The sequence below is a fragment of the Spea bombifrons genome, chromosome 8, assembly GCF_027358695.1.
Source record: "Spea bombifrons isolate aSpeBom1 chromosome 8, aSpeBom1.2.pri, whole genome shotgun sequence".
Lineage (NCBI taxonomy): Eukaryota > Metazoa > Chordata > Amphibia > Anura > Pelobatidae > Spea > Spea bombifrons.
Window position 1 is genome coordinate 31,100,448 of NC_071094.1, and position 22,662 is coordinate 31,123,109.

At 36.9% G+C, this 22,662-nt stretch overlaps 1 protein-coding gene across 2 annotated transcripts in view; it reads right to left on the reverse strand.

Annotated features, from left to right (window-relative positions):
• Nucleotides 1-22,662, reverse strand: part of AFF2 (ALF transcription elongation factor 2) — a 197,575-nt gene that overhangs the window by 121,228 nt on the left and 53,685 nt on the right. For both annotated transcript variants that reach the window (XM_053472897.1, XM_053472896.1), the window contains exons 2-3: nucleotides 10,785-10,905; nucleotides 6,931-7,821 (exon numbers count right to left, since the gene is read on the reverse strand). In XM_053472897.1, coding sequence (XP_053328872.1) covers nucleotides 6,931-7,821; nucleotides 10,785-10,905 — 1,012 coding nt within the window. The remainder of the gene's footprint in view (nucleotides 1-6,930; nucleotides 7,822-10,784; nucleotides 10,906-22,662) is intronic.

Genomic DNA, 22,662 nt, shown 5'->3' on the forward strand with positions numbered 1-22,662 from the left:
TCATCAATATTAAGAGACCTCATAGTACTCAACGGCTCTCCTTACTGCTAATTCACTTTTGGTGGCTGTTCATCCATGGTGAGCAGTTGTGGACATGGATAGTTGCCACAACATTATCATGAATAACCAGAATAAGGAATCTGCACACTCCAAAGGAACTCAGGTGCTTAACTGTGCCAGGAAGGGCCAGCTCCCCAGTAAATCAAAAAGATAAATAAGGCTCCAGGCACGCCAGCGTCAGGCAGGTTTATTAGAGGAAGAAAAAACACAAAGTTTCGACCTCACAATGAGGTCTTTTTCAAGTTATTATGAGTGCAATTGCCTGTTCATTTGTGACAGAGCACCAGTCATATTATCTTCTCACTATCCTTAGGTTTCCCTTCTCACGATCTACTGTTACATAGTACATATGACAACATGAAAAGTCAGAAATGGTGGGCAAACTAGGAAAAAAGCAAAACAAAGCCGCCCAGGGCCAGACTAAGGTCCTAGTACTTCCAGATAAGCAGAGCCACACGCAGAGAGATGACATTGGGCATTTGCATGGTTTACCTGATGGCCAGTCTGGGCCTAAGCAGGGCCAAACCAGGTCCTAATACAGCTCATGGAAATGTTGTGAGATACAGATGGGTCTCCATACAGATAGATTACAGCATGAGGGGAAGGCCATGTCTGTATAGGTCAATCCGCTCTCTCCTGGCTAAGCCATACATCTCATTTCAGCAATGTCTAACCCTGTTGTGGTTTAAACCTAGTCCTACTAAGCAGAGGACCACATTCTAGAACACTGGTCACTCACATAATAATATTTTTTTAAAAAAACCAGAAGAAATATTAGGAATAACCCAAGTAAAATGCTTTCAACTGATTCAAACACTAGTACAAACTATTAAAATAGAAATAGCCCATTTCAAGGCACTAAATGATAGAGGATTTTAATTAAGACAATCACGTGATGTCATAACCATGATTTTGGCCCTTAAAACATTAAAGAAAATTACATATTATTCCTACTAGATTTCCCGTAACGAAAAGCTTTTCTTAATTTCACACAAATTTCCTCTACTCGCCTAAGACATGAAAAATTACATCGGCATTACATCCCATAAAACTGATGCAATGCCTCTCTGTTAATTTATTCCCAAGTCAATACGTGTATTAATGTTCTAAAACATTTTAATTAACAAACGGAGAAATGTTTTAACCTAAATTATTTGATTAATAGAATTGGAAAGCCCTATCCAGTGCTGCAGCGTATGTAAAGGGCAAAATTTGCTTTATGAGGGTGTTCTAAAACTACACTTTCATCACACACTAGTTCTCTTCCTGCTACGAATGATGAATAAATGGATGTTAGGATACTTTGTGTTATTTGAAAAGCAAAAGAGTGTTATAACCACACATATATCTTACTTTAAATAAAAAATAATTCACAAAGATTTTTTCTAAGGAGAGATGGCCCTTCTTTGGCCCCCCTAAACCTCCTTTCATTAGAAAAATGTGTGGTGCGTATATGAAAAGATGAAATATGGCCATAAATTTGTTCAAACCAAATATTTGAGTGGTTAGAAATGACTTATTTAGTCTACAACTCTTACCAGTTTATTAAAGTCATCTACAATACCTCAAATCTTAATCAGTTCCAACCGTACCAAAAAAGAGCCCCTCGGTTTTGGAGAAAGAACAATTGTGATAAAAAAAAAATTGAGCAATTAACATTAAAATTACATTATTGGCCATTTCTACATAATACCTATGCATGTTAATTTACATTCTATTAAAATATTAAAATTATTAATAACTAATACGTTTTGGAACACTATCTCAATAGCTTAAACAAACTGGGTTTCCTCAGGGCAGAATAATCAGTTCCATTGTATTGTTCTATAAGGACAATGGTATAGTCACTTACCTTGGTTCTGAGGTTGGTGTCATTATGCTATAGACAGCCTATACAACTATACTGGCACTGTATAGCTTATATTACGCATTTACGCACGAGTCAACAATGAGAGATGACCTAAATATTCAATCTTGAAACATCCCCCTAGACTAAACTTTTGGCAGGTAATACGCTTTTAACCTTGTGCTCGCGGAGAAAACACTTTCGTGCAATGACATGAGAACCAAATCTTTTACTTTGCATAAGGGATTTCCAGTCTGGCCATGTAAAGCAAGGATTTCCATGGGGCTTTGCAGCCTGCCTGACACGGCTCTGCTTAAACCATACCACACAGATTATATTACAAAAAGAGATATATGTTACATTTGCTAAAACATATGTTTTAATTGTGGGACAGTCAGGACAGATACAATCCATTGTTTTACCACGCATTCCATAAACTTTGCCTAAATGTCAAAAATCCTTTTAATATCTTAATTTATTTGCGTACTTAAGAATTTGATACATTTAAATTGTAAGTTTCGTAAAACACATTTGTTCACAAGAGTATATGTTCACGAGAGTCTTCAGAAGAGCACCTTGGCTTCACTATACATTATGGAGGGCTTCTTCTGTTGCAGGGAGAGCTTGGCTGGCCCTGGTTTCTATGAGGTCTCCTCACCCATTGAATAATGCATTATATAGGGCCAGCTCAGCCCTTCATACTAGCGAAAATTGCCAGTGTTGGCCCTTCATAAATGAAGCTATAATGGTAAAAACTACAACCCTCCTGCAAATTATTCTCTTTAGTGAATAGACCTCACTGCAATTGCACAAAGAGAATTGACAAATGATAGGGAATGCAATCATAAAGGTATTCTTTTCAACTTTTAGAACAGCCCAACATATTTCAAAATAGCTTTAGGTCAACAAAAAACATCAATTATTATCAGTACCAACATCATTAAAGCTATGTTTTTCCCCAAATTGATGTAGTTTAGATATTTTTTTTATCAATCTTGGCTGTAAACAGTAGTAAACTTGCATCTTGCTTGCAAAATTTACAGAGAAATATTTATGAGTGCACATTCAACTCATTGATTTCTATGTAAAAATGTTATACAAAGCCGTGAAATTATATTATGCTATAGTTTTCTAGCAAGGGGGAACTGACATAGGTCCAGGTTAGGTTGCAATGTAAAAAGCAAAATATTATAATGTTAACTAAATGCACAAACCTACTATTCATTCTGATTTTTTTCTATTTATTGATAGTGATAAAATTAAAATGCTTCCTCTTTATCTGTATATTTGGTAGCAGTTCATGAAGAACATAACACACAGTGTTCATACCGTAGGTTTCTGCCCATTCAATAAAAAAAGCAAAACTTTCTGTAGAGACAAATGACAAAGAAGAAATTGTATCCTGACCTCCATCCTGGAGATAATTCTTTTTACGTACACCAAGGACCAAGGGGATGTCACAAGCTATAATGGTTCCACCTCTGGCTTGCACCCTACCAATAAACTGTGGCAAGCTGCTTGAACTTGGCCAAAACCTAAAGATGTTCCATAGCACTACTTTCACAAACACAAAAAATTAATTGTAATTGTCCTGGCTTCGGTAAGGGGAGGGATGACCCAAGGTGCAGGGGGGAAATTGTTCACAAAAGGCTGGTCCGACCTGGATGTGTATGTATAAGTGGTTGTGTGTTAGCATGGATGTGTATCTGTAAGTGTTTGTGTGTTGGTATAGATGTTTATGTGTAAGGGTTTGTTTTAACATGGCTGGGTATGTGTAAGTGTTTGTGTGTTGGTATAGATGTTTATGTGTAAGGGTTTGTTTTAACATGGATGGGTATGTGTAAGTGTTTGTGTGTTAGGTCGAATTGGTATGTGTGAGCATGAATGTTTATGTAACAGTGGTGTGAGGGAGTGTGTGTTAGCATGAGTATGTATGTGTCAGCAAGTATGAGTAATTTTATGTTAGGGTAAGTATGTGTAAGCATGTGTACTGTGTGCTAGCATGGATGTGTATGTATGTTTGTGTGTTGGCATGGATGTGTATGTATGTTTGTGTGTTAGCATGGATGTGTGTAAGTGTTGTGTGTTAGAATGGAAGTGTATGTGTGTTAACATGAATGCGTATGTGTGAGCATGAATGTGTATGTGTAAGCAGTGTGAGGGAGTGTGTGTTAGCATGAGCGTGTGTGTGTCAGCAAGTATGAGTACGTTTATTTTAGTGTAACTTTGTGTAAGCACCTGTACGTGTTTTAGTGTGAGTATGTAGGTGTGTGTACATATGTGTGCTAGTGCATATGTTGGGGGGCGGGGTGATGGAGCCACTTGGCAGAAGGTGCCAGCCCTCCCCTGGCTTCGGGACAGCTCAGAATTTGACTGTAAAATTGGAGGTACAGATAAATTAATTTCTTTTTGGGTGTTAAAGAGTTATTTCTTCACCTATTAAAATAAATATGTCAGTGGATGAGCCATTCTCATTTACTGACTGGGCTAAATCAATATAGCCATCTTCCTGTCAATTTTAAAGATGGTTAATAGAGAATTAGGACTGTCTGTCCCTTTATCCTTAAAAACTACTACGCAGATCAATAGTGTGGTAATAGCTGGGTGATTTGAAACACATATAACAAAGCTCATCATTTAGCTGGATATTAGAGCTATCAAATATAAAGAATGATGCGAATTGGAAGTTCTCCGCATTTCATGTCTATTTGAAGTCTTAAGTAGTGATGACAAAAGAAAAAATTGATTTGTTTCCTAAGATCAGAACGATCTCTGTGAATAGAGTCTGCATTAAAACTGCTGTTTAGTGCACGATGGCAGGAGAAAATAATACTTATTTAAAATTTAGATGCACTGGAGAAGTTAATATGACATTGCAACACATTTTCAAAGGCTTTTTGGGGGGAATCTGTGATACAAACATTACTGCTTCCAGTTTACATATAATGTGGTTCTCAAACCGTTTTCTCTAAACACCCATCAGTCAGATAATTACATATGCTTCCCTGCAATCTGCCTTTAATAATAAGACAAAGCAAGCCAGCACATACTCCCAAGTTGCCCCTATTTTGAAGGAACAGCTACTCTTTTGGACACAAATACCCATGTCTGGACTGGAGATTAGAATTGCCCTGGCAGTTTAAGGCCAACAGCCAATAAATGATATGCTTGCTGACACCTAATAAATACACGTGGCTGCATGGTACACTCTCATGCTATTGGAGCCTGGAGCCGACACACAATAAACTACAAGACCCGCCATATGAGAGGCAGTCAAGTCAAGTACATGGCGCCATACTGCACAAGCCTACCAGACGGTTGCCTGGTCTCTTTCCACCTTAACCCAGGCCTTAAGCTCACAGACCAAGAGCAGCTGCCCTGACGAGCCCCATAAAAGGCTGAAAATCCCCGGGGTTTTTTTGGCAACTCCCTCGTATTCTGGTTCTAGACTGCCCTTGTAGGCGCTATTAGACTGATATATCCAGGGGTGGACCGGGAATGACTTAGCAGCCCCAGCACTCTAAGGCTAGTGGTTTCTAAATGAGGTACATACAGCTACATGCCACTCTTTTACACTTGTAGTATGCGGCCACTCATAGCCAGCCGGAGCAGCCATTTGCCTGATGTGCCAGATGGCCAGTCCACGCCACAATATATGGAGATTTTTTATCTGTAATGGCCTATGTGAGTTAAAAGGGATTGTAGGGCAATCTGTCCATTCTTGGCTGGGCCAGTAGCGCACTTTGCTACACATAAGAAGAAAGTATGACAAAAATAGACTCCCGCTGTTCTCCTAACAAAATCAGCTCTTCAGGGGAGTGGGCTTTGTGAGAAATCCAGATAAATTGCATAGTGGTTTGGCTTCATTTTTTAATCTCTACACTTACTGTAGCTTAAAAAAAAAGCAGGAGCAGGAAAACAGTAAACATAAAGGTCCTACACCAGAGTACATCCAGTACAAAAAATTCCAACTGCTCCTTCAAAAACCATGCAGCAATAGTTTCTACTCTATATTTGACAGAAATAACAGCACAATCACAGTTTTTATCTTCAAAAGTTATTGCAAAACACTTCAGTCTTTACTGCTGAGTGAAATACTTATAAAGTTCATGACTTTTTAAAACAGATTACTACATTATTAACACAATGTCACTACAAAAGAAAAAAAACTGTGATCCTCACAGAACAAATTTCCTGAATTCAGTAAAGATAATTATGGAAAAATAAGAAACATTAAACAGTTATCATGAAAACTGAGACCTATCATAGGTTACATCTAGTAATCACCCTTTTGGCTGAGGTTGCAGTTAACAGACATGAGAGTCTTCTGGTTGCAGTTGAAGGACACCAAGGTCTTACGGTTGAGCCAAGTTAGATATCTATATTGCCCTCATGTTTTGTAGACTTTTTGTAAATAGCGTTCCTCTTGAACCCACTATACCAAGCTACACTTTTCATCTAGCATTTCCTTCAAATTGTTCAAGCTCATAAATACAATAAATTAAGCTCTTTGGGCCCAAAGTAAGAACATCCCCGCAACTCTCCTATAACAGGGGGTATTAACAAGGAGTACTATAGTTTTGGATTACGTTTCATAAAAACATTTCCTTACGCTGATTTATTTCTAGTGGTTACAGCAATTGTAAATTCAAGTGAAGTACCCAAATCAGGTGTATTTATAAGCTAAATTATTGTATAATATTTAAAAATATATATATTTCTCTCTACTGCTAAAAAACAGTTGTCCCAGCAGAAAAGGGGAATTAATATTTATGGTTTTTTTAAGTAGAAATTATTATTTTGGCAAAACAAAAAAATTCAAAACAAAGAACAAACATTTTGAGACTCTTGCAGAAACTACTTAAAATGTCTCCAGGCTGTGCTACATGTATGCTTTCTGAATTTAAGAGCCTCGAGTCATTGACAGTGTTTACTATAGAATACTTACAAGTAGTGTAGAAAAACAAATGTAATCATAATACACAGGAATTCTGAAATCAGGTCAATCAATAAAATAAACTTACTTCATTTGCTTGGGGAAGTGTAAGTTTTGGAAGTTTGTTTTTAGCAACCGGTACGTTAACTTTTGCCTCAAGCATTATTCCAAATTGCTGGTTGTTAAAGCCATCCTCGGTTTCTGTTGGTGGCTTTAGTTCAGGTGAGTCATTTGATATTTGGTCCTGGCCATCCATTGGCCTTACATAAGCAGTGGGTTTTTGTTGTATTGTGCTGGTTTTACTGTGAATTCCAGGAGGAAAATTTTGAGATGCAAGTCCATTGTTTGCCAGTAGCAATGACGTAGAAGGGAGGGGAGACACTGAACCATGAATTGAAAATTCTAATTCGATGGGTGACTTTGAATGCAAACTTTCCTTATAGGATTGTTCTGCACTTACTGACTTGGAGTGATTGTGTCTTCTTGTGTTTGAAGATGACGTAGTGGGCACTGGTTCATCAATAATACCTAATTTATGTTGGTCATTTTGGCAGTTGTATAGATCTTCATATCTAATTTGAGATAAGTCATGTGAAGAATTATGTTTTGATCTGGTTGGTAGACTGCTTGATGGGTTTGCTTGTGTACAGGTGGAGGTATGACCTCCTTGTGGCCAGTCCATTCTTGTTTTTCTTGTAGCTTCGTGATTGTGCATCAAACTAGAATTTGATGCTATTGTTGATGGTGGTGGCATGTTGGATGCTGGATGGCTACTACTTTGGTGGCACTGAGCCACACGGTTTCTTTGCTCTGGAAAAAAATTCTGTTCATTTTTCTCAACTGGCGTTTGGGGAACTGAATTCTTTGGAATTCCTACAAGATGACTTTGATTGGAGTGGTTGGTTAGCAGGTCCTTCATTTCATCATAGTTTCCCAATGTGTTCTGAACACGGTTTGCAAGTGCATCTCCTCTGTTTGTCTGCGTAACCAAAAAAAACAAAAAGATCATATACCATTCTGTGTTACAACAAAATAAAAGTAGATTAATTGATACAAATGAATCTGAATTTATGAAATCACTTAAACTACATAGCAAGAACGATCAATAAATCATGTTTGATTTTCTTCCCTCTAATAATCAATTTTAAATTTGGGTTTTACCACTGGAAAAAGAGCTTATTGTATTTGGATGCACCATAGACTAGTAGACTAAGCCTTATTGTTTATGTTTTGGGAAATATTTACCTCTTGTATTTGACTGGTCCTGCAAACTTCACTTCAAGGTAGGTTTTAAATCTCAAAGGTAGGGTTCCCTAAAGAATACAGACAAGTAAGGGGATAATCCTTTGTTTTTTAATTTCTAAAGCATGAGTGGTGTTGGAGCCAAGCTACCGTGCCTTTCACATAGGTTTAGGATAATTTACACCTATAGTTCGTTCCTCCAGTACTGCTGCTATTGAAATCTTCTTAACAATGCCGATAAATATAAATGAAAAAAAAACATCACTATGGAATTTATTGTGTCATACTCCATTTTTTAAGCTTCTTTATTATACTTTAATCAATAAAATATAAACACAAATGGCTATGTTTTCAAAGAAGTAATGTTTAGGTTATAATTAGAAATGCGTTTTGATGTAATTATATAATCCTGGTGGATTTAAAAAGCATGGAAAAAGCCACACATATTTGTAGCTTACATTCTAGATAACAGAAATCAAAATCACTTTTACTTACTAACAATCTCTAACTCTGTGATTTTTAGTGTCAGAAATTACATTTAGCTAAGCCAAGAATAAGCTCTTTGTTTATAAGCTGTCTCCTTCAACAGCGTTGCACAATGTACCATTTGGGAAACAGCCAAACTTAGGCTTTTTTACTCCCAGCCTCCACAGTGGAAACAAGGAGATTCTATTGTGCTCAGGGCACAGCAAGCGGAATTATGATGCGCGTTTTAAACACTTGCATATTTGTTCCACTTCCTTACACACACACAGTTTAACTCATTATCACAAAGCAGACTGAGCCAAACGATGAGTAAAACAGCAAAGTTATTAATTTTAAAACAATGGTTTAGATCATTCTGCTGTGATTTTTCAAAATGGTTTCGTTAATCTCCTTACACACTGCTTAAATTGTATACCAAATGTACGTTATAGTTTGCCATAACACATAGGTTGCTGGCGTTGCAGTATGGTAGTGGTGTAAGGATGATACTGGTAGTAACCCAATAATAACAGGTGACAATACAGGCAGGGCAATAATAAACATAGTAGGCCATTACATATTGGCTGAAAGTATCCAAGAAACATTAATGACTGATAAGGCTCCAAATTGTGCATGTAAAAAAAAGGCTTCAAATGTTCCAGCATGATTTTGTTTACCCCACTATATCGATGATCCTACCTATCTAGATAACTACATATTTAACAAAATAAGACTTAAAAGGCAGCAGTATCGATGCACATTCTATTATATTTTATGAGCTATTGTTACCAATGAACTAACATCGTTATATTGTCAATTCTTGGTAGACCTTGGTCAATCCTATGTGCATTGAACCTCTGGAGATGTGATGTCTTTCTAATGGTAGACCTCACAAGAAGAAGTCCACACTTTACTTGATGCTGCTATACCCAATATACTGTATTTCCATCATGTCTTTCTAATGAAGAAGACGTCCATGATGCTGCTATACCTGTATTTTATACTGTATTTCCATCATTCATGATAAATGTAATATTTTTACTACTGTTAAATATATGCATATCTTCCTTTATATGGTTTGATACAAAGGTAATAAAACATACATAACTAGTAACACATAAAAGTAATCTATATGACTTCATGAGTTGAAATTATATAAAATATCACCGTCTCAAACGCTTGAAAAGGTAGGGCTTACCACCACCTATACATTGATGCTTGAAAATAGTTTCATACCTTTAACAGTAATGTTCAAAATGATAGAAAAACATATATATTGCAGGAGATGGATAGTATTAAAGCATCAACATTCCAAAGATTATAACAATATGTTTTATCAATCAAATACTATTCACTGAATCATTTTATTATGCAAGCAAGAATCTGACAAAGGGAAAAGCAAATAAAAAAGTAACCAGTAAAGGGGTTTTTTCACATATTTTCTTGCATGATTTCATCAGTCCAGTGTAAAAAAAATATATATCATCAATTGCGAAAATCCAATGTTAAAAGTCTTTAAACTCAGGAGTCAATTACTGTATATCGACCAAAAAATCATAGCCACCAAAATGCTCTCCCATACTGTAAAAACTAACTATGGTCCAAACATCAAAGGAGAGAAAACACCATATCACCGGACACAGGTCTCTCAACCTGTCCGCTATGCGGAAACAGCAATTAGAAAGCAAACTGAATGAAGCCAATTCATAAGTAAATTGTAGAAAAGAGCACTCACACTTTTTGTAAAAAAGCCATCTAAAAACAACATTCTTAATATTTGTGGGCATGTGTTAGTTTTAAGGAATAAAATGCTACTTCTGTTCAGATTCTATTATACTTATTTAAATGACATTTATAAAAATGTCAAAGCTACCCATCTACAACTGTTACGTAGAATATACCTTACAATAATAGAGGAAAAACCCAGGTTGTCAATAAAGTAGGTTGTTGGCAGAAATAATAAAAAATTATAAATAATGCAAAATATTGAGCATACTGGCGTTATAGTACCAGAACCCAGCAACAAAAACTGGGACTCATCTCACCATTTCACCATTAGAATCCCAGAACTGACAAGGTGGCCATTTGAAGAATTCACTATTCAAAAGTCAATCACTGAAGCCTAAATGGTTAAAAGTCCTAGATGGTTCTGCAAGCTGCTTAGAAGACAATGTATTCAAAATTAATTGCTTTTTAGTATAAAAATTACTTAAAAAGTGCACAATGATCCTTTACCTTATAGGGCTCTCCAAAAAGATTGAAACCGGTGGCAAACAGGTCTTCATCTTGTTGTACTTCTTGGGTTCTCCTTTCCCACTCCTTTCTTTTGAGTGCACTTCGATCTTGCTCAAAATGGCTAAAAAGAAACAAATATGAACATTATTGTAACTTATAATTAAATACTCACTGGGTATTATAATACTATCAGAAGCACTAAAACTAATTAATGACAAAAACGAACCAGCTTATAGAAATGGACAGACGTGTATTGTATACTCAGACACAGAATGTTTGTCGTTATATACTCTTTGTTAAGAAGTTAATGTATATAATTATGTGCCCTTTCTCCTGTGCCATGAATTGCTGTTCACGGCAACAATAAACTAAAAATGAAAACAAAATTATTAAACATAACATTTTTAAAGTATTTTTAAAGTATTTACTCCAGAAATATTTAATAAATGCAATGATGTATCAAATATTTTGCAGATCAAAAATATTTTTTGTTATTGTTATAAAACCTGTGCTCCCTGGATAAAGTCTGCCTTATTTAATAATTCTCAGTCTAGCTCCACTATTTTTTTTTTTGTTTTTGCTGCAAATAATCAGTAGAAGTAGCATTAAAATATACAAGATAGAGGGTGCCTTGTTAAACAATTATAAATGAATAAAACCTTATTTTTTAAAAATAATGCTATTACCTTAAAACTGGTTTTGCCTTATTTCCATTTTAAAAGTGCTTAATGTATACGATAGTAGCCCAAAAGATCAATACTTGCAATAAATGCTGGTCACTATGGTCACTAAAACACACCACATCTGCAGCTATATGCTCAAATATCTAATTACATTTTAGATATTGTGTTTATTTTGTGTTGTTTTTTTCCTCCAAGGAGGATCTGATTTCCATGCATAAAACCAGACGCTTCCTAAATCACTCAACCAGTCTATTGATGTTCAAACGAAAAAGCAATTTCAGTTCAATTGTTCAAAATGATTGATAAACAGAATTGCTTTTATCTCCTGCAACACAGAATTTAAAGAAACACATTTCTACATAGGAAGCGCCGACGGATCAAGATATTTCAAGTGGGCTGGAGGAGCATGCATATGAATCAAGGGGATTTCAAGTTCTTTGTGTCAAGTGTCCTTGACTTACTCCATGGAAGGACCTCCTAAAAGATTCTAGATAATTTGCCATAAAATGTTTATGTTTTTAATTGCATAATGGGGTAATGTAGGTCAGTATTCTAAAAGTAACATGTGCTGGAATATTTTTTTTAATCCACCATGATGCATATTCTATATTGGTAAATATTTTTGTCCAATTATGTTGTAACGTAATTCATTCCTAATCGTACCTGTAAATTAACTCACCATGTGGTATTCCAAAAATGTATTACAAAGAAGTTTATTCACTAAAGAGAGAGTTGGCAAGAGAGTCGCAAAAATAACTGATTGTATGCATTATGAAGCCCCAACAATGCCCATCGTAGAACAGTGTAATTTCTTGAATGTCGCTTTACCAATTTAATTATGCATTAGAATTGTGCAAATTAACTGCATTTTGGCAAACTTGAAAATGAGGCCAACCCCCCCCCCCGCAAAGTGGACGAAAACAAGGCAAAAAGCTCTTAATGTTCATCCGAAATTCACGGGCCCTTTCACTCACACTCTCATTCATACTCTCCGTTGTAAACATTCCCCTAGCTACTCTGCCGACCAGTTCCGCTTCCGCACATTCTTGTTCTTCATCTGCTCTCTTCTACCTTTTGTCTTTCACTTTCTCTTCTTTATCGTTTATCTTCCTTCTTCTATAGTCGTCCACTTCTCAGCGGACATAACCTGGTGCAAACTTCCACCAAAATGTCGGCCCATTCTGTGAAGTCCTCTCAACCAGTCATCCAATCAGGGGAGAGGACGTCCCCGAAAGCACCAACATTTTGCTCTAAGGTGAACTTCTGCCCAAATAGTTGTATTTTTACCTATTTCCTCTTCCTGATTGGAGGATCTAGGGAGAGGACCTTAGCAATCTCTGCGCTTTCGGGGATCGCTCAGAAACAATAAAAAGCCATGAGAGTTCCTGGTATGGTCCTATTGCATTATGTTATGATTTGGAAGCATTGAACCCCACTCAATGATTTTCCTTCTGAGGCTGACTCTTGATTTACATTAATTAAGTATATTAACCATGTTAAGGTCATACTAAATTAGTATTTTCAGATACACAGGGAATTATAAAATAAGAGAGAATCAAAAGAAAACGTGATTGTTACACATTTAACAAACCAGACTTTCCAAGACAATTTCACCCATGAATATAAAGTCCTTCGCCTTAAAGTACTGACAGCTCATCAGTACTCTTGTCCTATGTCACTTTCGAAAACCTGACGGAAGGCCACGCCAAGCAGATGGATGGCATTCGCTTTTCTTTTGACATGCACTGAAATACGAGTCTACATTTTGCTATTCAAACTACCTCGTCTTCCTTCTATAAGGTAAAGAAGACATAATTAAATCCCCGAAGGTACAAAAAGACATATATTTGCATTGACGTGACAAGCCTCGTGGGGCACTTTTGTCCTTCAATATATCTGATTTGTTGAATAGGTTTTGGGCTGCATTTAATTTCAGTTTATTTGATAGCAAGAAGACGCCAATTTGTTTAGCTGACTTGGTTTGTATACAAATGCTTTCTGATGGTACAGGATTCTCAGCAGATTTTTTTCCCCCACAAAGAACAGTTAATACTCTTATCTCTGATCATAATAAATTTAATCTCCATAGAACTCCACAGCTCCTGAAGATAACCAGTAGACGATCCAAGACTATTTCTCGGCTTGCTCGGCAGGAAGGTTTAGTGAAATCTTTACGTGGCAAGACATAATGAGGAATGAACTGCTTAACGCTGAGTCTTTAACATTGTATAAAGTCACTGATTTCTGACTGAAACTACAATTGCTAATTTGAAGCGCTAGCTAATTAAAACCACAGCAATGTATTTAGCCTCTTGTTATACCTACTGCAGTTTATAATTACGAGGACCTCTTTATCTACTCAATTAAAGTTCTTATGATTCAGAAAACCTGTATTTGAACCTGTAAGCTGTACCGAGCAGAGAGAATTAACACAATGTGACATTTAATGACTTGGCATCTGTGTGTCCGGAAACGTTTTAGTGTTATGTAGCTTTGTGCAGTGATCTCGACTGAAATCTCATATGCAACACGAGACATTATTGCAGTTTATACACCGACGACTCATTCTGCTACACTGTATAATAGTTGAAGAAAACACACAAGTTTAAAGCATGTTATGTCTATTCAGTAACACTTATGGAGATCACAAAATTACAAATAAGTGAATAATGTATGAAAGGTTTCTCTTACTAAAATGAGTGAATAACAACGTTTACTAGGTGTCCTTGGAAATAAGAATCCATTGTATCCCCTGCAGCTAGGCTCCTCCATGACGTCATTGCCCGTGTTGTGGCATCAGGAAAGAGTTTTGCCAAAGGAAATTCTTTTTTTCTTGCAAGCTGTGGTTAATGAGGCTTAATGTTTGCTTAAAGCCTGGACGGTAACTGTATTTTATTAAACAAGAATATTTCCCCTGTAGTTAGTCGCTTCATACTGGTGAGTCTTTACCCACTCTGGGCTCGTCCAACACACAGTGCCAGAGATCTGCAAGTAAAGGTTTGACTGAATGCCCCATGGGGACCTATGACTTCCACCAGCCTTGTTAGGGATGCCGATGTTCATGTCGAGGCACTTTGTCCAGTGTGTCGTTACCTTAGTTGTAAGCTTGCGAGCAGGGCTCTCTCCCCCTTATCTATCGGTTTGTCTTAATCTGTCAATTCTCGTCTTGTCATATCCCTTGAATATATGTGTTGTAAGAAGCGCTGTCTAAATTGTCGGTGCTATATAAATAAAAGATAATAATAATAATCAGATTTCTTTGGCATCCTTATGTGCCAAGGTTCCCAGAGGAGTATTTGCAAACAATTCCTAACTCTTCCACTTGACATCAACCACAATAACTCCCTTGGCATCCAGCCTTCCCACCGTAACTAACATACACATTAACACACTTACACCCAGACTACTAACACACATATACACTTTAACACATCGACACATACTGACTGTGACACACACAATCACTTGTGGGTTACTCTTTAAGTCAGCTTGCACATACTGCTATGCTACTACCACGGGTCATGCCACATCATGCTATGTACCCTGGTAAGCCCGCCTATGTGAGTGGGCCAGTCTGTAGAATTAGGACTGGCCCGTGAGCAACTGCCCCCCTGGGCCAGCCCACCCCTGTGTTTGGTTCTGATATACAACCCCTGGGATATGTGGCATTGGTCTTCTTGAACCCAGCATTAGGAGTTGCAAAAATATGTGCTTAACAGCTAAGTGAACAACAAGAGCACATCTTTATACACTATACACAATCTATACACTACTGCAGCCACGTTTACATTGAGCATTCTACACAACAAAAGATTTAACACACATAAAAAATACTAAATGGTATGCACTGTGTAATTGGGCAGTTTAACAGTTGTATATTTTAGAAAATACTGAGATTTTTATTATGCTGTTATATGATGTATTTAAAAATTAATAATACGTTACTGTAATTTTGTGCTTTATACCTCCCACATATCACCCAGTTAATTACTAATACTTTCATTAGCATACATTTTATCTTCCTCTTAATGATACAGCTTTGAAGAGTGCCAGTCAGTCTCCTTTACAGTATCTTAATAGAGTCACCAAAACAAATTACTAACATCTAATTATATTAAAGGCAATTTTATCAAAACGGTAATTCCACCAGTATTAAAAAAGCAAATCACTCCAACATTATATATATATGAAAGGTTATACTTGACTAAAACGGTTGAATATTACATACCAGGGCCAATAAAACGCTTTCTTTTTTAATCACCATAATACACTTAGATTTATTTTTCTATAAAAAGTCTACAGGCCTGGACTGGGTTTCCGCGTAATTTTGTTGCCGCTCGTGGGGCCAATCCAGTTCTTCATAATGCGGCTGTCAGCTGGATACATGAGTTCAGCCGTGGGGATCCAGCAGTTGGCCATATGCATTTCACTAATCGACCATTCTCAGGGCCAATTCTTATTCCCAGTCCATTCATGCGACTAAGAGAATGAACTAATACGAAGAAGTGCACCTGACGTTTCACTGTTGAAAATTACTATTTATTCATTGATACTTAAAAGACTCATTTTCAAACGCTACTCATAGGTTTATACATAAATATTTGTATGATAAAAATCTAAGAGCTGTACATTGACTGATACGCCTAAAACAGTTGGAGAAACTCAACACCAGCTCAACATCGCTTAAAATAAAACCCCATAGCTTCCAATTAGGGCTCAATTTCATATTAGTGAGAAACAATGTTGATAATCTGCCTAAGATTATCAAATTTTAGGCTCATAGGAATGTTACAACATAAACCCTTTACTGAGAAATACAGTGACGCATGTCTGTATACCACTAGAATTTTTAAAAATGTCCTTGTTTGCCCTACAGTATAAATACTCTTCATAAATAGCGTCTACAAAAGCTTCTGTTATTATCTAGGAATGTTTTATTATCAACACATTATCTGAGATTCACAAATGTTTCTCTATGTCTATCCACCTGTCTATCTATCTATCTGTCTATCTATCTATCTATCTATCTATCTATCTATCATCTATCTATCTATCTATCTATCTATCTATCTATCTATCATCTATCTATCTATCTATCTATCTATCTATCTATCTATCTATCTATCTATCTAATCATGTTAATAGTACCCTTGATATGTTTCTTTATCTCCCCAAAATGGTGTTCTTTTGATTTTACCAAACTCATCAAATTAATTATGTATAAAGATATGTCCCTTGAAGAGGAGTGTGCCATTAATAGAAGGTGTTAAAAAATATCAACAATGTCTTGTATGTAATAAATTGAGTTTATCAGGTTACAGAGACGTTAACGATGTCAAGGTGCAAAACAAGTGCAGAGAAGTTGGATGAGTAGCCCCCCCTTTAACGAAGTAATTTGACCATTTGTTTTCATACAGCCATAAACCATAATAAATTCCACATCAAGGAAATAATTTTGAAACCTTCCGGGACAGAATGGACGAAGATGATAAGCAGTGAGAATGTAAGGTATCCAAGAAAAAGTGCTATTTTTTTTATTTCCTATATCATTACATATTGTTGCTCCATGTGATTAGTTATCTGTCTTCGTTATCAAAAAAAAACAGTGTGAAGTAAAGCGTTTACGCAGTTATGCTCCATTGATGTCAGCCAGGGGAGCGTGGCAATCTCCGCTAGGATAGGTAATTGATGTGCAAATCAGAACTGAATCACTCTGTAATAGAAATGGTCCCATAGAAAATAGACTAGGGAAACACTATTAGCGAAAGAGGAGCTATCAGTGGGGAGTAGTAAACAATAAGCACAGATAAGACTTATTTATTAAAAATGATAATAACTGCAAATTTACCCAATTTACGCCATACACTCATCAATAGCAGGCTGCTGTCAGAAATATTTATAAGGATGTGTTTTAGATCACAATATTCAATTATTTTGTTCTATTATGATTGCCTTTTTTGTTTTATTAAAACGCTTAGGGACATTATAAAAGATGTTATGGAAGTAAATGAAAAGGCCGCATTTATCTTTTGAAAGCAGACACATGTAAATGGCATCAATGATTGTAATTTGGTTAACAATGTGTTTTCAAGGTACATTTAAATCAATGTTATAATCCCCTTGTCAGGTTGCATTTGCTGTATACGAAAGAAGAAAGATAATGACTGAAAAATGCGCCATGACAGAAATAAACAGGGAAGCAATTGCGCTATAAATGCATATCAAATTAAAACATGGGCATACACCATTTTTCTTCTTTATAATGGCCTTAGACAAGGCATAAACACAGTGAAGTCAATTACTCCAGAAGAAGGCACATGTCACAAATAAATTATTGTCATTATCACCACTAATTTATAAAGCTTACGTCTATTGTCCTAAAACATATCAACAGCAAAATTACTCCTTTCTCTTGGAATGTAAAGTACAACAAGCTTGTGGCAAAAGGAGACAGGGTTATATGAGGGTTAAATATTTTCATACCTGGAACTCTTCAGGTTTGACCCAGAGACTCCAGGTGAAACAATACTTCAAATTCCCCTCCTACTCCCAACCCATGTAATGCTCTTTGGGGGTCTAGTACTGACCTTGTCATGGCTACCCTCCCTCTACATCCAATCACGCCCCTCCTGTGGTTAGACCCACCCCTTCACAAAGCCACTCCCTCTGAAGAATGTTCAGAATGTAGCGCTTTGAAATTAATTATTGTTGGGACAAGACGCCAAGGTCTAAAACTAGAGAGTCAGTAGAAAGGGCAGAGGAGAATACAGTCAGGGAATTTAAATATGCATGGTGTAGGTATATAAGATACTGGCCATTAGTCCAAGTTTCCCAGGGACAGTCCTAATATTTGTACTGTTTGGGTAAGGCGAGTGGATGCCTTCTATCCATTCCTGGAGGTGACCCTGCCCTTCCTTGCCTTGTCACACCCTCAACATAGGTGGCCCAATATGGACACATGAAGTGTTAGGGGGTATGATGTAATACAAGACCAAACTTTCATTACAGGAATAAGGGTTGCATGGTTCTTATCTGTTGTTAGACTCTGCTTTTAATAATAGTTTCAAGGCCACTGCTGGTTTGATTACTGATTTTCTTTAAGGAACCACTCTACACTCACATACTGCAATCAGACACATGCATGCAGTGGCGAACTGCCATCAGGGCCAAGTACGTGAATAGCTATTATTTCATTTTCAAGTAATCAGTTCATAGCTTACACTCCCATACATATAAGAAGCCAGTCTGAACACAGAGCTAAGCATTCATTTCAGATGCTAATATCGCTTGTTCTGCTTATTAACTAAAACCCAACATGAAGACCAGGAGCGTGTAGTGAGACTGATAGAAAAAAAAGAGCTGTGTTAACATAGAAATTATCATGTTATTACAAATAACATTAATTAAATATGGCATATAAGAAAATTAACCACAGCAGGTCCTGGAATGAAAGTGCCGCTGCATTGAATACAGTTAGCATTTTTTCTTGCATAAGTGGCCATGCACTAATAGGCAACACGATTTTTAGGGTATAGGACTCTAGAATATATTCTAGGGAATATTTTAAAAAAATATATTTTTTTTTTTAATATGATTGTGACTGTATTTTGGTATGCCATTGGTTTACCAGGAGTGGTTCTTCACCAGGCTGCCAAAAAGTTGTCAGCTAACATCATGGCATTCACCAATGCTCTCTGGAGGCTCTCCCAAATATGTCATAGTTGATGCAGTGGTATATTCTGGATTAAGGTGTCAGGTCGAGGGGTGCGACAGCACCTGTTCTGCCTAACAGGGAGCCAATCACCTTCTTGGACGATCAGGCTTCCAGTAACACCTGCACTGGGATATGACATCATTATGGTGTAGGCCTAGGGCAGGGCCAAAAGGTAAATGCGGCACTGAGTGGATGCAGCAGTTAATGATTCTATAGCGTTTTTAAACTAGGGCAGTTTTTCAATCTCTGGACAGTAGGCTTTTCTCCACCAACTCCCCATCGGAATCCACCCATGGTCCTTCTCCTTCCCACCACTACCTGGGGCTTATTGTGGCCCTTTTGTCTCTGTCTCTCATCTATGTGAAGAAGGAGGAGAAGGCCTTTGATATTATAGACATGCACTCAAGTCACTAATCCATATATTAAATCACATAACAGAAAAGTGAAATGCATAAAAATAGTTAAAGAAAATTGAGCCTTTCAATTTTTAATCAACCAATCTTCTGATTGATATATATATATATATATATATATATATATATATATATATATATATATATATGTGTGTGTGTGTATGTGCAATGCAAGTTCCAATTGGTATGTAAGTAGTCATGGTAAGTAAGGAGCTTTGATCTCCCTGGCCCATTAAACCCGCTCCCTGACATTGGCAGTACAGTATAAGGACTCTCCCGCACAAAATATCACAAAAATATTTAATTTCCATTTATGCTCAATTTAATACAGACATATCTTTACTTTCACAATTTATTTAGCTTTAAATAAAGTTCAAGAAAATTAAAATTGTATATAAAAAATTATTTCCAGCCAAATAGAAAACAGATTTATCAAAAACTTTAGTGAAACAATGACTCTTACACTAAAACAGTAATCACTGTGCTGACAAACTCAAAGGACAACTGGCCTCCTGTGCCATTGATTTACAATTGATGTAACTGTGCAAACAATCAATAGTACAGGGTAAATTTCACATCTCAAAAAGAAAGCACTGATACATTGCCAGTTTATTTCATCAGCTGTAATGTCTGACGGTTACTCAAATAATCACACAAAGTAATTCCAGTACTCTGAATCAATCCTTGACAAAGCATCCTCCCCACTTAATTACAATACAGTGAGTTCTGCCAAGGGTGAATAAACTTAGACATGGAACTCCACGGACTGGCTGGAAAAACATTGGTACTCTGAATCACATTTATTTACTGGTGACTTGAAAACGGCAGTTCGGGCCAGCCAATCATAAATTTACTGTGCAATGGTAAAGGTTGGGCAGATGTCCATAAAAGCTTGATCGCTGGAGATTGTTGGCAAAGATGTTTCAGAACATTCCAACATCAGCTTATTAGAGTCTCATGTCTTCCTAGATCGTGTGACTGGATGTGTTGCTAGCTTATCCTAATATAACCCTCTAGTGTTTTAAGGTGCTGTTCAGTATACATTTGTCAAATTGGTCATTTTATTGTTTTGGTTGAAGGTTTAAGCACATTAAAACAACACAGGGACATTTAGAAAGCCCTTTTTATTATTACTAAAACCCACCAGTGCCTGCTTTTGTGTCATATGACAAATATGTGTTTCTTGTAAAAAATATAGACACAAACTGTACATGATGATAGAATAATTTTGGGGAAGATTTGGGACATCTAGTAGTACTATGGATGTTGGAATGCTGCATTTAGTTATACAAGTGTAAGGGGAAAAGCAACTTAAAGGGATTACTCTATCCATTATATGCTATGTGATAGCTGTGTGGTCCCTTTAAATTTTTTTGCTGTCCATTTAGCAAAGGTATAAATCCCCTATGCATTTGCCCCTTTCCACACCCCCAGCTAGATGCCTTACAGATGCCTTATCCGCTACCCATAGCCCCCCCTAGCAAGATGCGCCCAGGACTGCTTGCTGACATCAGTGGGTGGTCCCACTGATGTCGCGGGACATTCCCACTAATGTTGGCGGGTGGTCCCACTAATGTCAGGACCCCGCTCCCTAGTTTGTTTGGTTTTTAACCTGAGGTTCTAAGATTGGAGATTCAGGGAAAAACCTTGAGAGTTTCAAAGTACATACAACACTTAAAAAGAAATAGATTCATGAAAATGTATAAATGGATCATCAAATATGTTTAAACCGAGTAAAGAACAAATTTAAAATCAAGACATCCATAAGAACATGTACTGTATAAAAATCAGCAATTGTAAATACACACATATATACGCGTCTATGCTGACTGGCACTCAAAAGACATCAAGTGTCAAATTGAGCTCACCGAGCAGAGAAGTAAACCTGACCTTTTATCGACACAACAGGCGCTAAATATCCAATTTCACAATGGATCTGCCAGAGCCGATTTAAGCTTTTCGAGGAAATGCAGCTGTTGACACAGAAACTGAGTGTCAAGGAGCATCACTGCAAGCAATTTTCTTTATGTTAATTTTCAAGGCATCATAATGTGTTTGGGTTAACATTGTTCCAAACTGCGTATCTGCATCACATTTTAGTTGCAATGTCATTCATATTTTGTCTCTTAATACACTTATCTAGAATTCTCTATCTATTTAGTATAAAAAAAAGAGTATCGAATCTTGCAAATGTAAACACTATACGTTATAAAATTCAAAGTTAAGTATGTAAACAATCAAAAAAGGTCCAAATTTGTTATATTATAGAAAAAAATGACAGTGTGATCTCTTATGGTCAAGCTTCTAATTTTGACTCTAATTAATGTCTATTGTCCACCTGTAAGTTGATCTTACCTAATTGCTTGCAAGAAAAAAACATCACAAATCTCCTGCAAAAAAACCCTTTGCTTTATTTATATTTTATATTTTCTGGAAAATAAGGCTGGCTCACAATTTGCATGGCCTAAAAATGGCTGCATGTTATTTTTTTAGAGCAATGGTAACGTCAATAGTAATTAACTATTTGTCGCACCGGCCCCCACAGATCCAGTCCTGCTTGCCTGCTCAAGTACTAGCAGCAGGTAACCCGGGTGTATGGTCTTGATGTCCCTGCCATGCACCGTTCTTACCTTGTCCTCTTCTCCTATGGTGGTCGCAGGTGACTGCCGCATAGATCCAAGTAGCACGCATGCAAAGTAGGCCCGACCTCGGCCTACCCTTTTTGCACTCTACCAGATCCATGTACCGGTTCTTAGCCCGTCTATAGAACTCTCCTGAGCTTTACTGCTCTGTCTGGAGTCCTGCTCTGGTTGCTACCTCCTGTCTGCGATATTGTTGATGTGCCATCAAGTGATTTCACTCAGTAGATAGGGATAGCTGGTTCACAGCCGTCTTGTACCTTGAGGCTTAACCACCGGGGACTGCAGTAGTCTAGGTGAACACTGGACCTTTCATAGGGAGACCAGCTCCCCATTTCGGATCCGTACCTTGGGTGACACTACTTACCAGTCAACATCTTCTCTTATATTCTTGAAAGTAACCTAAAAACCATACTGTATACTCTTCTG